This window comes from Phlebotomus papatasi, chromosome 3, assembly GCF_024763615.1.
Source record: "Phlebotomus papatasi isolate M1 chromosome 3, Ppap_2.1, whole genome shotgun sequence".
Lineage (NCBI taxonomy): Eukaryota > Metazoa > Arthropoda > Insecta > Diptera > Psychodidae > Phlebotomus > Phlebotomus papatasi.
Window position 1 is genome coordinate 4,438,957 of NC_077224.1, and position 17,676 is coordinate 4,456,632.

The following is a 17,676-nucleotide window of genomic DNA, read 5'->3' on the forward strand; positions in this document are numbered from 1 at the left end:
TTCTGTAAATACATGAAAGAAACTTAAAAAGATATCAATACCAATTATTTTCTTTTAAAGAATCTTCTATTACTTAAACGCACTTGACCCAATTTTTCTTGAATAATTCTAAATAAACCATTGCAGAAATGTTTTTCCGAAAGTTCTCCAAAATACGTCAAGTTCCTCCAAATTTTTTTTTACGTGTTCTAACAAATATCAACAGCCGATAACAAGGAACAAAGAACTTAATATTTTCAAAAGCAATTTATTTATTAAGTACTTTTACTTTTTAATATAAAAATTATTGAATACAAAAATAAGTTGGTGTAGCCTAAAACTAGAAAATATTAGAAACAGTTTTTGAAATCAGACTACAAAAATTGCTCCTCTTTGAAAATTAACAATTTCATTAAGTCTTAAATTACTTTTATCTGCTATGTGAATTAATTTATTGGCATCTTTCTAAAATTATTTCCTTGGTGATTTATTTCCGTTTATTTCTAAGGATTATCGTGATTATCTTGGTGATGAGCATGATCGATCACTTTTAACTCTTTTCAACAGTCACTCAGGAAAATACTAAATAAATTTTAATACAGAGTGTTGAAATTTTGAAAATATTCTTTGCTGATTTTTGCAGTATTTGGTGGGTTTAAATTGAAATATTTGAAAGTAGTTTGAGGAAATCTGCAAAGATAGAAAGAATATATTAGAAAAGAAAAAAAATATACACTTCTTTTGTACAAATTTTCGCAAATTTGTTCACAATGATTTACAGAAAATTGATTTATTTAAGATCATACCTCCCTACTCCTTCCTCGAAGTCCAATAGATCTTCGAATCTGCCCATTTGATCAGAAATTTATTAGACTGTGGAAGTCTTCTTTCCGGAAGAAATTATTGGCAAATAGGAGATTTTCATATGCTTATCTCTCGCAGAATTTGCTTTATCGCAGCTTCCACTTTTGAACCTTCCTGTTGGGGTGGTCTTGGAGGAATACCACCAGCTTCCTCATGATCCTGGACTTGCTGGATTGGCTGTTGATTGTGGAGAATCACAGTCAAAACACAAACACTCCTTTAGCCACTTTTCTCTGGATTTCCTGAACAAAAAAAAACATTATCACTTGATGGTTTTGGTCTTTTCCACTCTTTACAACTCACCTTTATCGTTTAAGATCCTGATGGCAGCCATTCCTGCACAAAATTTCCACCAATTTACACATTTTATTCACGAACAGAGAAAAAAATAGCTTAACAAGTCAACTGACGACAAATGGAACAATTGCTACACTGTAAATTCTCGATTTGCTCGATTTACACTGACGTCACCAAATCACTTCCCCTCCCGATGCGTCGTACCTGATAGAGCAATGTTATGATTTGTTGTGTGAAATGATAAGGTCCAAATACCTTGAATGTGGAGGCAGTTCTTGTCAATATTGGATATTGAAAAGAAATATTGCAATAAATTTTGTCTAGTGTATAGCCAGCTTAAGTCCTTACGGAACAATTTAATAAGAATTAAAATTGTATACCTAATTCAATTCATCTGACTACGCAGACTTTTTATCTGGTTTGTTATCTTTGTGGAATGATTTTCATAAGATTTTGACTTATCTAAATCCTCTAAAGCCGATGCAAATATAAAGAATTATGATAAGATTTGAATAAATCTCCATGCGATAGCTTAACTCTTGCAAAATTTACAACAGACTGCAGTACAATTTTTTTTGGGTAGAAAATCTTGTTTTATTACATTTTTCTTGAGATGACACTTTTACAATTAGAAATGTTATAATTTTCTAAGAATTTAAGTCTTCTGACATCACTTTAAAATCAATACAAAGTCTCCCAATTAGATGTCGGTTATAAATTGATTTTTATTGTTTTTCTTATAGCGAGGTCAAAAATACAAACTGTATTTAAGTATTAATAAAACACTAATTTAATAGAAGAGGACCTCAGAAGTATTTTTGGCTTCTAATTTGCAATATAAGTATATGTAATAAAATAAAATGTGGGAGGTTGGAGAGATATTTATTGAATGAAGAACATCATAATACTTTTTCTCAAGTGCTTTAAAGTGGTCAAGTAGATGAAGGGCCGAATGGTCGGCATGAAAGAATGGGTAATGTTGAGGAATTTGGCATATGTGGAGGTTGGAACTTCCAATCCTGCCAAGAATTTCAGAGAATAACCAAGGAGGGTGATCAGGACGAAGGAAAGTGTGAGAATAAGGGCAAATACAAGAATCTCCTTGACATCTTCTGCCAATTTGCACATCTTGAGATCTAATTGAAAAGTTATGAGCTTGACACCCAGAAGAAAAATCCCACAAATGAAGCACAGAATGGGTATTGCAAGTTGAAAGACAATCATCGCGACAAATGGGAGAGTTTCGAGATGGGAAATGTGCAGGCTGAGAGAGCAACAGGAATTGATTGGGCTTTCTGTGTAAAGGACATGCGGTAGTGCCATTGATGTCGCAAAAATCCAAATGGAAATTGATGGTAAAATTGTTTGAATTCTTCTTTTCATGCGATTCAATTGATAGTCAATTGTGAGAGTACGCCTAACTTTTACTTCATTTCCCGCGCTTTCGTCATTATTGCAGTCAGTTGGGACATGAACCGTTGTTTGTTCAGCATGGTCATGTCTTCGCTTCAATTCCCTCAAATGCTGACAAACTGCTAGATTGTGCGTTGAAACTGCATGAAAATTCACTGCTATAATAATATACATAGTTGCCGTTCCCGCCAAAATTTCCAATCCATTCACAACACCGCAGAATCCCGCCAAAAGCCACTCTTTCAGTGGATAACACAAAAGTGATATCAAATCACACAGAACAAGTTGCAAGACGAAACAAAAGGTACCTAAAGATAGAAGAAAAAACACTTGATAAACACACCAAGAAAGAGGTTCTGTAAGAAAAAAAAATCTGCACAAACCACGCAATGGAACTCGTACAATCCCCAGAAATACAATAATATTCAACAAACCACCCACAATAAGAACAACCAAAGAAGAAATACGGAGAATATCCTCTTTGTCTTCGCACAGAGATGATTTCATGGCGACAGCCAGAAATGTTCTGCGAGACACACAAATTATTTGATGTTTTATTCTATCATTCTTTCTCGAAAACATGCTCTCGCGAGACACGCGAAATATTTACTAAAATGCACTCTCTATGGCAAGAGAAAGACAAGGGAAAAATTCTATGTGGTATTAAGACTTTTGCATTTGATAAGTGAGAGTAAGTGCAAATTTAATTAATGGAAAAAATTTTCTTAAAACGATGTAAAACGTGTGAATTATATAGAATTAGAGAGAGAAGGGTTGGAGAACATTGAACCCTTTCATTGCATTTACTGCTTTCAGCAGTTAACAATAAAGAAGTAAATGATTTTATTTTTAGTAAAACACGGTATTTCAGTCTGATCTTTTCTTGCTAGCATTGCAGCGGGGAAAAAATAAGTAAAGTGCATTTCGTTCATCTCCAACAATAGTATTCTATCTAAAAAAAAAAGTTTTAGGTAAACTGAAAAGGGATCACTTTTTAAAGTTTGGACATTAATAAAATTTAGTCAGGATAAAAAATCAAAGAAATAACAAGAATCAGTCTGGAATTCTTTAATTTATTAATGACAAACGGGTATTCCAGTCTACAATTGGCTAGAGTTAGATATAGGTAATTTCGCTCTTCTTTCTTAAAAAGGGTGAAGGTCTTTGGAAGGGTTAAAGGTAGGGTAATGGAAAATGAAATCTTTGGAAAACGAGCTTTACTTTAAGGAGAGGGTCAGAAAATTGGGCGTCAGATTTTTTTTTTACTTCTTAAAGCAAAACATAATTTTAGAAGGCCGTAGGATTTTTTTTGGGACCATTTTTAAACATTAGTATTAAAGAAAAGCTCATGAACAGTAGGGGTCAAAGTCGCCTACGCATAGAGGACAAAGTCACCCGCATCTACGGTAGTCCAGTAGGGGAATTCTGTAATTTTCGTGGCATTGTCACGCGTGAGTTTGAAACCTGACAATGCCATTCGAGCTTTATTTGTTTTGATTTTATGAAAATACAGCACATCTTGGTTGATTTATTTAACAAAATTCATTGTCATTTGAATTGCCAGAAATTTGACAATGCCATGTGAGCTGCAATGGCAATGTCACGGCTACAGAATCGCATTTTCGAAAAAGCTCTCCTAAGATTCGAACCCAATTTGTTATATGGCATTGCCAGAGAGTTACAGAATTTCCCTCCAGGGTTCCAGTCGAAACAAGACGATTGAGAAAGCATTTGATTTTAAGCGTTCGACTACTAGATTTAATCACTTAACGCAAACTACTAAATTCAAGGGGAGATATTAGGATGAAAATGTGTACACCACTTCCAGACATTTCCACAATTTGTGTGGAGGAACCTTTTACACTTCCAGCATTTCGAAAGACTCCCAAAAAAGCTGCAATACTTCCATCACTTCTTGCACTTCATGCACTTCTTATACTTAAGATTCAATAATTTATTTGATATTATGAAAAATATAATTAAAAAAACTTTAAAAAAAATCTTAAGAAATTTATTTTTACATGTATTTTTTTAAAAATATTTTTCTTAATATTTTATAATAATATTTTAATAGCAGCAGATATTCTTGCATACTAACGATATTTCATTATTATCTGTATTTTATGACCAACAGAATTTCTTTCTATGCATTTTCTAATGGCCTCTACAAACTAGAAAAAAATATGTCCATATTTTAGATTTTAGAGTTCTTCCTACATAAGCGTAGGCCATTTTCTTCAATATGAACATAAATTTCTCTAGTGTGTAGAGGCCACAACAGACCAGTGAAGCTACTTCTGGAAAAGAGGTCTCAAAAAAAATGTATTGTCGTTTCTAATTGATTGAAATTGTTTTGGAAAGTCTGCAAGAGACCAAAAGTACGAGTGCAACAACTTCAGAGTTCAGAAGTACAGTATTGACCAAAAATGTCTTGACAAAGTTATATTCGAGAAATTAGGTGGAAAAATGTTTTTTTTTTAATTTTTCTTTTTGCAAATGAGTTGCCTGTGTATTTCAAAAAAAAAGTTTTATTTACGATCGTATCGAAAATAATTGTTTTCCAAAAGTTGACCATTTTTATCGTCTAAAAGTTTCTTGTCACGTTTGAAAAAGTTATTTAATTTACTCTGCAAAATAGATCATCTGACAGCATAGCTCGGATTAGGGTTATTCTCGGAACACCATGCACCACCACGCTCTTATTTCACTCCCGTTAAACCCAAAGACTTCATATTTATACCCGTTGAACCACAGCACAGAATCCGGCAAATCCTCTACTCCGCAATTGGATAGAGAAGTCTTATATTAAAGTTACCACTAAAAAGTACCGTAATAACCCGTAATACAGCTCCTACAGTTCCCTTATTCCTTTCAGTGAAAAGATGTGGCAGCCATGTATCAAACTTTTAAACAAATCCAATCTTTTCTAAATAGCGAAAGCCGATCGAATTATTGTTTTCTAAAATCTTAATTATCTCTTCAAGCTCTTCAATTGTCTTCCACTCGAATACCCACACCGTTAGGTGGAAGTGGGGCACCTTTGAAAGTGGGGTACCTTTGAAATTGGAATTTTTCACCTACTTTTAAATAAAATTGAGCCCTATTGTGATATAATTTAGCTGCACAAACAGATTGACAAGCTAAATAACAATATGATATGGATCACTTCCACTTAAACATAGGAAAAAAATCCCAATTTCAAAGGTGCCCCACTTTCAAAAGTGCCCCACTTCCCCCTAATGTTAGAGACCGTTTAAGATAAAGTTGATCTTTTCAAGAATAAATTTCTATATCGAAATTTTTCAAGTCACTTTTCAGTCATTTAAACACGATCTAAATAAAAAACCCAAACTGCTCAATGGAATGGATACTGGTAAAAATAAAAGGGTTAAATTGATCCAACTGATCAAAATGAAAGGATCACCGAGGATCCTTTGAAAGTTTCCCTGTTTTGACACTTATTAATCTCCGGAATACACGAACAAAAACAGTGATAAAGTCATCTTTGTTGTTCGCTCAGATGATAGAAATATGGTATCAGTAATAAGTTCTTTATAAAATATAATCTAACGTGATAAATTTGCATACAAAATTTTAAGCGACACTAGTGATCCTTTCAATGGTTCAAATATGATCCATCCTTTCGAAAAGGATCAATTTGACCCTTTTATTTTTACCAGTGGAATAGAAGTCTATCATATTTAGGCCTTTCCAAAATTGGATTAACATGAAATACTACAAAGACACCTTTTCGTTCCTTACGTATTTTTGCCACTAGAATTTAAAATCTGAGCTAAAAGTAGCGTATAATCTGTAAAATTCGGAATAAAACAGAGAAGACTTTATTTTCGGACACTCCCGCACTTCCAAAGACTTCCAACTACTTCATTTTCATCTGTACACCACTTCCGACCCTAATATCTCCCCCTTGACTTAATTAGGGGTTTTTACTAAGGCCTTAATTAGGTACTTAGTGTTAAGCTCATTTTATTTACGTTTTGAATTTACGAAAAAATATTTTGTAAAATTGTTCGTAAATTTTTGTGAAATCCTGTGGAGGACTTACGAGATGCTTGTGAATCATATAACCCACAAACAAGTTCGTAAAATGTTGTACTTTTTTCACAAACATTGTTCGTAAAATGATCATTTGACGAACATTTTTTTGTATACTTTTACAAATATTTGTTCGTAAATTATTGAGTTTTTTGCCCACAATTTTACTGTAAATAACTTAAAAGTAGTGTTAAGTAGAAGATATTCAATGCGTAAGTATGATAAAATGGTTTCAAAAGCTGAAAGTATACTAATTACAGTGAAATTAATGAAAATAAATTTTAGCTGTCAAACTTTAAACCTTTTTCCTGTAAAGTTTACATTTTGGACTTACAATAGTCTTCTTCGGAACCGACGAAATATTTGTAAAAGTACAAAAAATGTTCGTCAAATGATCATTTTACGAACAATGTTTGTGGGTTATACGATTCACGAACATTTCGTAAGTCTGCCATAGGATTTCACAAACATTTACGAACATTTTACAAAATATTTTTTTCTGTATATATTTTAAAAAATTAGGGAAAATTGCCCAGTTTTAGAAATATATTGCAGAGTCACTTTTATTGAAAAACATGTGGGAAAAATTTAGTCATTACGAAGCTTGGGATCGTACGAAGCATGGGCACTTTCCCCTATTGCCATAGGTCAGATTTATTAAGGGAATATGGGAAATTCAAAGTCAGAATGTGTGCGAAGCCCTCCCATCTACTCCCTTATTGAAGTGGCTTTCAAAGTTGAAGCCATTTTCTCACATTCACATACAGATTTGTATGGAAATTTTTCTGCGCTCGTGACCGTTACAGGATATATGTCACAACTGAGGTGTGTCTTGTACACGGGACTCTGTGCCTTGTAAAGAGGGATAAATATTCTATATTTTCATCTAAAAAGGTTTTCGGGACTCCAAGTAATAAGCTGAATTTGGAAGCAATTTATGAGTTGGCTTCAAACAACTCCATATTAAAAAAAACCTTTTGCCGGGAGGTAGCCTCCTCTAGTTCGAGCATTCTGCGAATTTCCTTGACAACGTTTGTATAAATCATCTTTGTTTTATAACCATAAGCCAAATTGTATAAGAAGTGAGAAAAGTGTCTTGTTGGACAAGCTTCTTGGAAGATAGCAGTCAATCTTCCTGGCAGTTATATTTTTGTTCCAACATATTTTCTTGCTGAAAATTAATACGTCATTTTTATGAACATGACGTGTACGAATATGACATTATATAGTCTGCTCAAAGAATTCATTTGGATGAATATGAGAGGAATGAAGACAAAAAAATAAAGAACTTTCTGCACAGTGTTTATGTCTGCCTGAGAATGTTCACAACGTTCACAAGTAGTTTATTGTATACATCATGCACTCTCCTATATGGTTGATTTAATATCCGCAGTGCTTTGCGTGGAATCCCAATGAAGTTTGCTAATTGTATTTTTGGTGTTGAAGATGGAGAGAAAAAGAATTTATGTGAAAAAAAGAAGAAATAAAGAAAAGTCGTTGGAGGTTTTGAATTTATTCACCACTCTTTGGATGGGAAGAATGGGGAATTAACAGAGGTGAAGAGGCGAAATTTCGCCGGAACTTCGGCCTTTCCGTGAGTGTGGACTTCGTGAATGGCAAAAAAAGGGAAAGAGACAGAAATGGAGTTGGGAGAGTGAGATAGAGATGGCAAATCAGTTAATTGTACTTGGGAATTTAGATGGTGAGGCAGTATTGCTTGAAAGTGCACAGAGTTTAAATGTGTAGTAAATAGTAAATAAATTCTCAAGAGGTGTGATTAAGAGTGCGAGAGAGTGTCTGGAAAGATTGGACAATTTTAGATTAGTCATGAATGCATTCAAGGATCACGTATAAAAACCATTGAGAATCGTGCCAAAAGTGTCACAACTCATTCAAGTTTCCGCGGAGATTCGTGTTTGAGTGGTCCCTTCATTGCCCTTTTCTTTGGGATACCCTGGTCAATCGGATTTGTTTTCTCCAGTTCCCAAGTGCTTCATACATTTACCCATTGCCTGGCTTCCCTGTGATTGCTCAAGTGGGGCCTTTTGCCAGGGAATTCGCGAGAAAAACGCAATTGCAAAAAAAAGGATAAAAGCAATTGACAGGAAGTGTCAAAAGTTGTCAGTCCAGAGAGGAGTTTGTCTCCTGGATTTTGTGCTTGAAAAACAAGGGAATACAGTGCTTGAATTTTTTGTTTTTTGGTTTTCCTGGAGGGATAATATTCCCATCTTTATTTTTGTTGTGCCATTTGCTGTTAAAAGCTTGCTCTGATTCTGTGCGGAAGTTATTTCGTAATCAACTCCCGAGATAAATCAGTACCAAGAGCGAGAAAGACCAGAAATTCCATCGACTCTGAGAGTGTGTCACTTTTTGAGGTAGAATTCTCGCATAAGAAGTTTTTCGCAGTATTTTTCTGGTCAGTGCCTCCCGCCGAGAGAAGCCACAGCTGCAGGAACATCAACACGGATTGGTACTCTCTCAGTGGAATTGTGAAGAAGTAGACACACAAATCACTGAGAAAGGCATCCGGAAGATAGGGCAAATGGCTGTATGAGCAGCAAGGCCAGAAAAACCAGAGGAAGTCACAAGGAATTGACGGTCAATTGTCTGTCGCACCCGGAAAGGAACCCCCAAAAACATTTGGAGTCACGCAGCCAAAAAAAAATTAGGTAAGTACAATATTCGACTTACTTATGGCGTGTCCACAGGTGATTTGTACCCCTTGTACCCCAGGAAAAGTGTCCTTTTATCACAAGTGGAAAATTTAATATATAATTATTCCAGTACAGAACAAAATTCTTACAAGCCACCTAAGTTTACCCTGAACAAAAACTAGAACCAATTATTATTTTACAAAAAAACTTGAACCTAATCAAATTGAGAGATTTTACTAATTAATTTAGTTGTTTCTTGAATTTATTTTGAAGAATGCTTTTGCAGACATTTTATTGATATTTTCATAAGCCAATTATCTTGGTAGCAACTTAAGATTACTATAAAAAAAAAGAGCCAAAGAGTTTGTTATCACCTAGTTACGGTTTCCAGTTGAAAAAACTCAAATAATTGACTTTCACCGTGACTTTCCAATAGGGGACAGATTTAATTTAATCATTTATACCGCTGCCAGATCTTTTAGATCGGTAAAATTTCATGAAATCAAAATTCTCGTCCTTATCTTTCTTAAAGGCTCCGACACATCTTTTAGGTCAGGAAAATTTCATGAAGTCAAAATTCGAGTGTCTTTCTTTCTCATGTTTTGCATATGTCTTTCTCATTCTTTCGCACTCTTCTTCTTCTTTTAAACATCTGAACAAATTCAATTTAGCTCAGTCGAATATAGAGAATCGAAAGAATGAGATAGACATAAGTAAAACGTGTGAGAAATAAAGGATGTGAATTTTGATTTAATGAAAATTTCCTGATCTAAAAGGTGTGCCAGAGCCATAACGGCCGTAACACTTTAACTCTTTCGTCTCCTTTGGGACTCTGGGTACCCATGGAAACAACAATTTTTTTAGACTATCTAGAATCGATAAAAATCCGCTTCTTCTGGATAAGTACAAACTATAAGGATGTCCAAATCTAGGATATTTTTTGCAGGATCCCATTTAACTCCTGAGCTAAGATAATTTTGGTCAAAAATCGCGAATTTTCGATTTTCTGCTTCCTTGCAGATATTGTGACTTTTTTTGATATTTCTAGACCCGAATAAGGAAAAACCTCTCGGGGCCAATAAGTATGATAACTAACAATTACAAATTACATAAATTCGAAAAACAATTTTTTTCTTAAATTTTCAAAAAACTTGTTCAAACTTTATGGGTACTCTCGTCCACAAAAATCCAGAGGTCGAATGTAAGGTTATCCCGCCAATGCCCGCAATTTTTTGTCTCCTTTTCGTTCTTTTGGGGATGAGAGTACTCATGAGTTTTCCAATTTCCCAGAGGAGGAAAAAATTCTTTCTCTACAAAAGTATCATATTTGACCACTAAGACTTACAATAAAGTGAGTTTTACTGAAATTCGTTCGCTGGATATGTTGTGGTCCGGAAAGAGTTAAAAGTTTGGCCTCTACGCACTAGTAGAAAATTTCTTTAAAGGGGTTGCAAAGCGCCCCAGGTTTTGCGAAGTGCTTGAACTCGAGACTTAGATGCTACCCCCCCAAAAGTACTTTCGCATCATTTACCGTTTACCGGTTTCCAACCGATTTGAACCGATTCTTAAATCAGTCAAAAGATCCCCCAAAATAGTTTTAAAAGTAATAGAATTGATTTTCAGATAAAAATTAGTTATCTATTATGAATTAGTTCATTACCGGTTCAAAACCGATTGGAACCAGTTTAGTTTTGTCGGAAACTCCAAGACCTTTCCAACGAGCCCAAACATGACCCCATTCGCTTGATAAATGCCCTCTATAGGGACTTTTTAACCTTTGACTTTGAAAAACCGTTATTAGGAATGATTCAACGGTATTTTCGTATTAGGACGAAATGCATGTCTGGGTAATCTCTAAAACATATCCAAAAATGAAAAAAATCGCACGACGCGTTTTCGAGCAATCCCAAAAAAACTTTTAAAGAAAAAAAGGATGTGAATTTCGATTTTACGAAATTTTACTGATCTAAAAGGTGTGCCGGAGCCATTAATATTTTTGTTAAATGCGACTTGTAAAAGTCTTAACTCTAAACTAAGCAAAATTTATATTAGATGATCCATAGAATATGCACAATTTAAGGAGAAGGTAATGCTTAAGAATATGTACACTATTCTTAGCACTTTCAACATTTTAATGGGAATTAATGGGAATCTGAGTCAGAAAAAATATATTTCCCTAAATTGAAATAAGAAATAATTCAAATAAAGTTGTAGAACATTAAATTCGGTCAGTGGCTACGACATAACTTTTAGATCATGAGAATTTAATGAAATCTAAGTCCACATCCTGTCTTTTCCAAATATTTTTCAAATTACGTTCAAACAAATTTTGACTGCAAATTAATGGGAGACATATGGGAAATGTTTGATAATGGTTCTAGCAAAACTTTTAGATCAGAAAGATTTCATGTAATCGAAATTCACATCTCTTTCTTCATAAAAGCTTTGCATTTGTTTATCTCACTCTTTTGGATTCTTTTTCTTCTTTTAAACGTAATGGCAATCCAATTAAGCAAAGTAATAGTTCAATCCAATTTTGAGACCGAAACAGTGAGATAGACTTATCCAAAATTTTGAGAACGAAATTTTACAAATCTAAAAAGTGTGCCAGAGGCGTAAATAAAGAGATATAAATTTGATTTCATGGTATTTTCCTGAATAGGTGTGCTGACGCTGAAAGGAAAATTTTGTAAGTGTAACTTTGCGATTGAAAAAGGAAACTTTTTATTTGACCTATAACCATCTCGTTGATAATATTATAAGTTAAACCCATTTTAACAATTATTTACCTCTTTAAGTGACAAAGATATTTAATTATGTTTCTGATTCAGTTTAATTTTTTTCTGACAAATTTTAATTTTTTTTTGCTTTCCATTTTTGATCTCGTTGGAAAGGTCTTAAGATTTCCGACAAATATGAACCAGTTACAATCGGTTGTAAACCGCTAATGAAACGGTTATAAAACTATAAGCGACTTTTGTCTGAAAATGAATTGTATTACTACTTAACTATTTCGGAGTGAGTCAAAACGAGTTGAAGTGCACATGGCAATTGGTTGAGATTAGTGGCAAAGATAATCAGAGCCAGTGTCCCTATAGGTCAGTTGGTAGAGTATTCGCCTAGAGTTCAAGCAGGCAGGAATTTTTTCCTGTCTCTATTTCGGTGAAATTGGTGGAGTTGGAAATCACTGGTTATGATTGTCGTCTCTCTTTGTGCAAAAACATAAAGAGGCACAAAACTTGGGCTTATTTACCAAGCGAGCAGAAGTCTTTTCAAAAACACTCACATAAACTATTTTGAGTAATTTTCTGAGTGTTTTATAAATCGGTTCATATTGGTCATGAACCGGTAAATTTTTCACATAATTTTATTTCCAAATATCGCTTTCAATTAATTTATTATTTTAGTTGAAAAATGTTAGATTTTCGTATAAATATTTTTGGGAATTATTGAATGGCCTAAGATAAATTCACTAAAGGCCTCTATACATTTGGAGCCATTTTCGTCAAAAAATACGTTTTTGACAGAATTTTGAAGTTTTATCTGCAACAGCGCAGGAAATTTTCTTTCAAAAAAGCGATTTTTGACGAAAATTGATTCCAATGTGTAGTGGCCATTAGGCACAATCGCGGCGAAAATAGAAACAGTCCCGGCGAAAATGGGAACAGTTTGCATCAAGTTGGGAAACTTGGATTTCAAGATGTTCAATTTGTTCTACATGTAATCTTCCATTTGAATCGAACCTGTTATATTATTTTTTAATAATTCCAATGATAAAAAGTACTAGATTTCATCAAAAATAATTCTTTAGCAGCAAGGCAGGAGTCAAGTTACCTCAAAAATCGCTAAAGATAGTAGTTTTTCTACATAACTTTCTTTGAAATTATGTTTAATTTTATGTTTAAAGATGTTTAATTTATTGTTTAAATTAAATAATACAGTGTCAAAAAGCTTCAACCATCTGAAATTGATGGAAAATTCAAAAGGATAATTCAGGTTTCATTCTCTTCTAATTAAATGCACATCACTTCTAATCATAGTTATCTACCCTTTGATAGAAACACTTTTGTATCATAAATTTGGTTTGGAAAGAACCCATTAAATTCAAGCGGTTAGAACTAGATTTCTCTAACTCGATGGGTTCTTATAGATTTGTTTACAAAATAAAAATGGTTCAGAATTGCATAGTGGAATGGAAAATTTAACAAAGCAGATCATATTTAAAAAAAAAAAACGTAAAAAGAGTACAAATTGTTTTTATAAAATTCGAAAAGAATTGCATTTGAAAGTTAATTAGTAGTTGACTTTTGTTAATCCGTTTTCAAAGGCAGGGATCTTTCAAAACATTGCCTAGAAAAAGTAAATGAGATATCCCAAACTTTTTTTGCAAGATGAAGGTCTGGTTGGTTCTTTGAAGATCCGCAGTTGTTAATCGGACCATTTGGATTTTATTTGACCATTTGGTAACGGTCATACAAGCAGACAGATGGACGATCAGTATACATAATTTTAAGATATTTTTCTAAGAATATAAAAGATTTATTCTAATCAGTACCAGTGTGAGAAAAATACATATTTTACGTGTAAAAATGAATTTTTATGTTAAATTTATTTTTCGAAGAATCTGGGAAAATTGTAGAAGGGGATTGAACTTTTAACACCTTTTTCAACGATATTAATATCGTCTCTTCCATTAGTAAATATCGTTGAATCAATTCTTAGTATTCTCTATCTTGATACGATATTATGGCAACTGAATGCGACAATGTTTATCAATGTAAGATAAGTCATAAATCATAAAAAAGTGTAATGTTTATATTTAATAAATTTTATTGAAGATTGAAGAGGGAAATTTCGAAAAAACAATCTTTGGATTCGATAACTGAAGCACTTAATGCTGAGTTTTCATTTCCTTATTTAGCGGAGACTGAGGCAGAAGTAGCCACAGAATGAAATTTTTCTTTTCCTATAATTTATGAAAAACGTGTTTGAATCAGACTGATAAATATTTCAATGAACATTCAGGGAGTCAATTACTCTGTATATATAGTAGTTTAATTAAATACACTTTTTATTGAAAATTATAACTCCCCACTGTACAGTCTAACTCTGCCTGTGACTAATTCTGGCCTGGTCTCCTCTATTTTATTAAAAAAATTACACAGTGGTCAGTGAATTAGCGTTTTGATTAATGAAAAGAAACAAATATATCAGTAAATTATTCAAAAATAAATTTTGGTCAGTAAAGAAACCAAAGAAAAAATGACTAGACATTTTTAATTCTTTCCGGACCATAACATCTTATCGGTTGCATCGGTATCTACATTTGGCACAAGTAACGATACAGACTTCGTTTCTTGCGTGAAATGTTGGCGTAAAAGAAATGGAGATAACACGAGTAGAGAAAGGTTTTGCACCTTCGTAATTTTGCAGCTTCGTAAAAGTTGATTTTTTTCCAAGTTACTAAATGAATTTCATCTATGGTCATATATTTTAAAAGCTAGTCTGCAAAGCACTGCAAGTGTCTTTTCGAAAAAGCAACTATTCCAAATTATAGAACGTTTATCGGGCTTAATATTTACCGTGAAAATCTTTTGCTAGAAGGGTGTCGTTTTTGTGGGTGGAGGAAAATTCACAAAGATTACCACGTTTGCAGCTCAGGAAAATTGAATTTTGGAGTTTCGTAAAAACATCTGTCAAAATTATTAACCACCGACTTTGAGAATTCCTCACTGTTTTGGATCACACTGAGCACGCCGCGCTGGAATATTTGACCCATCCAGAGATTCCATTGAATAAATTCACAAGAAAATTGGGCTATTAAACAATTTTCATGAAAAGCTGGAAGAAAGACATGCACTTCCCCATCAAAATGAGCCTTCGTCAGATGTTTTTGTTTCGGTTCTCTCAAATGAAACATTAAGCCTAAATCTGCTTATGGTAGATGTGATTCTTTAATTACTACTTCGGTGCATTTTGTGCATTTCTCATTCAAATTTCCTCGTTTTAAAATGTAACTTCCCACATTTCATTTTAAGTTGGTGGCTTGTCATTTTCGAAAACAGTTATATCCAAAATATGTTCTGTAAGACCAATTGGAGATGTTAGAGAAAATCCGAGGTTTACAATAGGTGGGATTAATAAGAGAATCACACCTAACCTAGCACTTTACTGACTGTCAGAATGCAGTGCAAAAATGGATTTCCGAAAGAAAAATAACATAGAATAGATTTTTTAATGCGTGATACCTTCTACAAATGGTGAAAAAATGTAGATGAAAGCTCCAGCTAGGCAGTCATGCCCAAATTTTTGCGTCCGGTGTAATGTTTCTGGGGAAAATGAGGCCTACTTAGGTGGGCAAAATGTTGTACGAAGCTGAGCAAACCAGGGCAGCTTCGTAAAAATCACCATTAAATTTTCATTTTCCTGTAGAGGAAAATCTAAGAATTTCCAGGAATTTTGTCGGGTGGCATTATGAACTTTTAAGTGATTTTTTGACATAGTGGTATTTGGGGAAGTGGGGCACCTTTGAAATTGGGACTTTTCTCCTATGTTTAAGTGGAACTGAGCCAAATCAAAATGCAATTTAGCTTCTCAATCTGTTTGTGCAGCTAAGTTATATCACGATAAGGCTCAATTTTATTTAAAAATAGGTAAAAAAGCCCAATTTTAAAGGTGCCCCACTTCCTCCTAATTGATTCGGTTTGTGTGGCATTCAGTAAAGAAATCTTAAATCTTGGACATCATTTTCCGTACGAATCTGCACAATCTCCCCCTATATATAAGAAACTCGAAGTTTCAGTGCAGTTTCCATGTCTTTTTTACGGAATAAATTGGCAGAAGTTACTGGCGGAATAGTCAGTAAAGATTCCTGAGAGATTATCACTCTTATAGGGTGGAGTAATCACTTATCGCCACTTTTAGGAAAAAGTGAAATTAAATTTAATATAACTTTTGACCCTTTATTATCATATAACTCAAATTTGCCACAAAGTTACTTAGATATATTGGCTCTAGATTAGTCAAAACAATAGTCCTATAATTTGACGCTGTGATACATAAAAAACTGATTTTTATTAACAATGCAAAAATAACCAATTCGTCGTCACTTTTTACCACTTTTCGCCAGTTCTGTAACCACTTCTCGCCACACACTTGGAAACGTTCAAACTCGATTATTTTGGGTAATATTATGCAAAGAATACATTCATTTAGTATATTTGGTAAGAAATATTGGATTCGATGCACTTGCTTAAAATATTCCTCTAAAAAATGCTCAAACATTTAAATTCAAAACAAAAAATTAGTATTTTTCGACTCTATAAATAGTAGCAGTAGAGATACAAATTATTTTACGACTAATTTATTTCACAAATAATGGAAAAATTGCGATTTCAATACAAGTGGCGAAAAGTGAGGCACTGGCGAGAATTGGTGATTCCGCCCTAACCATGTTACAATTAAATTAAATTATACTCCTATAAAATATTTCTATTTGATGGTCATCAAGACAAACTTTATTTATTATTTGATAGAGAAACATGATAAAAATTTCATGCGAATTATGATTAAATATCATATTAAAAAAAATTACATCAACATTTTTTTGTGAAGGTTCTTTAGGTGTTTAACTTCCCTAGAAATATTTCTTAAAGAAAAAAAAAACTTAAAATATTAAAACTGGCAATAAGTCTAACCTTTACTGACCCTTGAAAACATTATTTATGGAAAATAAATCATTAAGTGGCGGAAAAGCGGTTGTAACACCATAGTCGTATAATTTTAATATTATTCAATTAAATTTATAAAGCTTAGTTAGGAATTTGCTTGTTTGTGCACCAATTATGATTATTTTATTAAGACATCCCACGCATTCTTTTCACTTTCCTACCTCCGTTCTTTTTTTTTTTTTGAAATTGTATCTTATGATATAATAATATTGGCTATTATCTCTTTGAGACATATTCAAGATAAGATCTCAAGATCTTCTTGCACCTTTTCGCTTTTATCGATAAAATGTGTTAGAAAAAAAGAATTTTTGTAAATTGACTCATCGTGACGCGCTTTTCTTCATCGTCAATTCCGGGTTTCACTTCTCTTGCACTCCTATCCCACTCAATGAAGTTTCTCGAGCAAGAAATTGGGAAATTGAGTTGATGCATGAAAATATTTTGCGATATTTTGTATGTGGACACAAGAAGGTTTCAATGGAACATCGAGACAGCACAACAAATTCCTTAACCTACACCAAACAAACTAGCCAAAGAATAGCGGTGAAAGTGAAAACAGCGTAATTTTCATTATTATTTCAGGAAGGGGAATTATTACTATTTTTTTATATTTTACTCAGAGCTTTATTCTCATTCAAATCATCAAAAAATGGGAATTGAAATAGAGAAAAAAATACAAATGG

General features: G+C 33.4%; 2 protein-coding genes across 7 annotated transcripts in view; one reads left to right on the forward strand and one right to left on the reverse strand.

The window, feature by feature from the left end:
- Positions 1–1,966: 1,966 nt before the first annotated feature.
- On the reverse strand, positions 1,967–3,060 carry LOC129805172 (uncharacterized). Its single transcript, XM_055852929.1, has one exon. It carries the CDS (start codon positions 3,058–3,060, stop codon positions 2,023–2,025), a length of 1,038 nt encoding a protein of 345 aa, XP_055708904.1. The 3' UTR covers positions 1,967–2,022.
- A 5,198-nt stretch (positions 3,061–8,258) lies between these two features.
- Positions 8,259–17,676, forward strand: part of LOC129806486 (beta-1,3-galactosyltransferase 1-like) — a 68,481-nt gene continuing 59,063 nt past the window's right edge. For 5 of the 6 annotated variants that reach the window (XR_008752170.1, XR_008752172.1, XR_008752169.1 and 2 more), the window contains exon 1: positions 8,259–9,278. The gene's annotated coding sequence lies outside the window, so the exon portion shown is untranslated. The remainder of the gene's footprint in view (positions 9,279–17,676) is intronic. The other variant, XM_055855123.1, reaches the window with a different exon arrangement.

Excerpts from the sequence above, each read along its gene's own strand:
- LOC129805172 (XM_055852929.1), bottom strand. The coding sequence starts at position 3,060 with ATGAAATCATCTCTGTGCGAAGACAAAGAGGATATTCTCCGTATTTCT.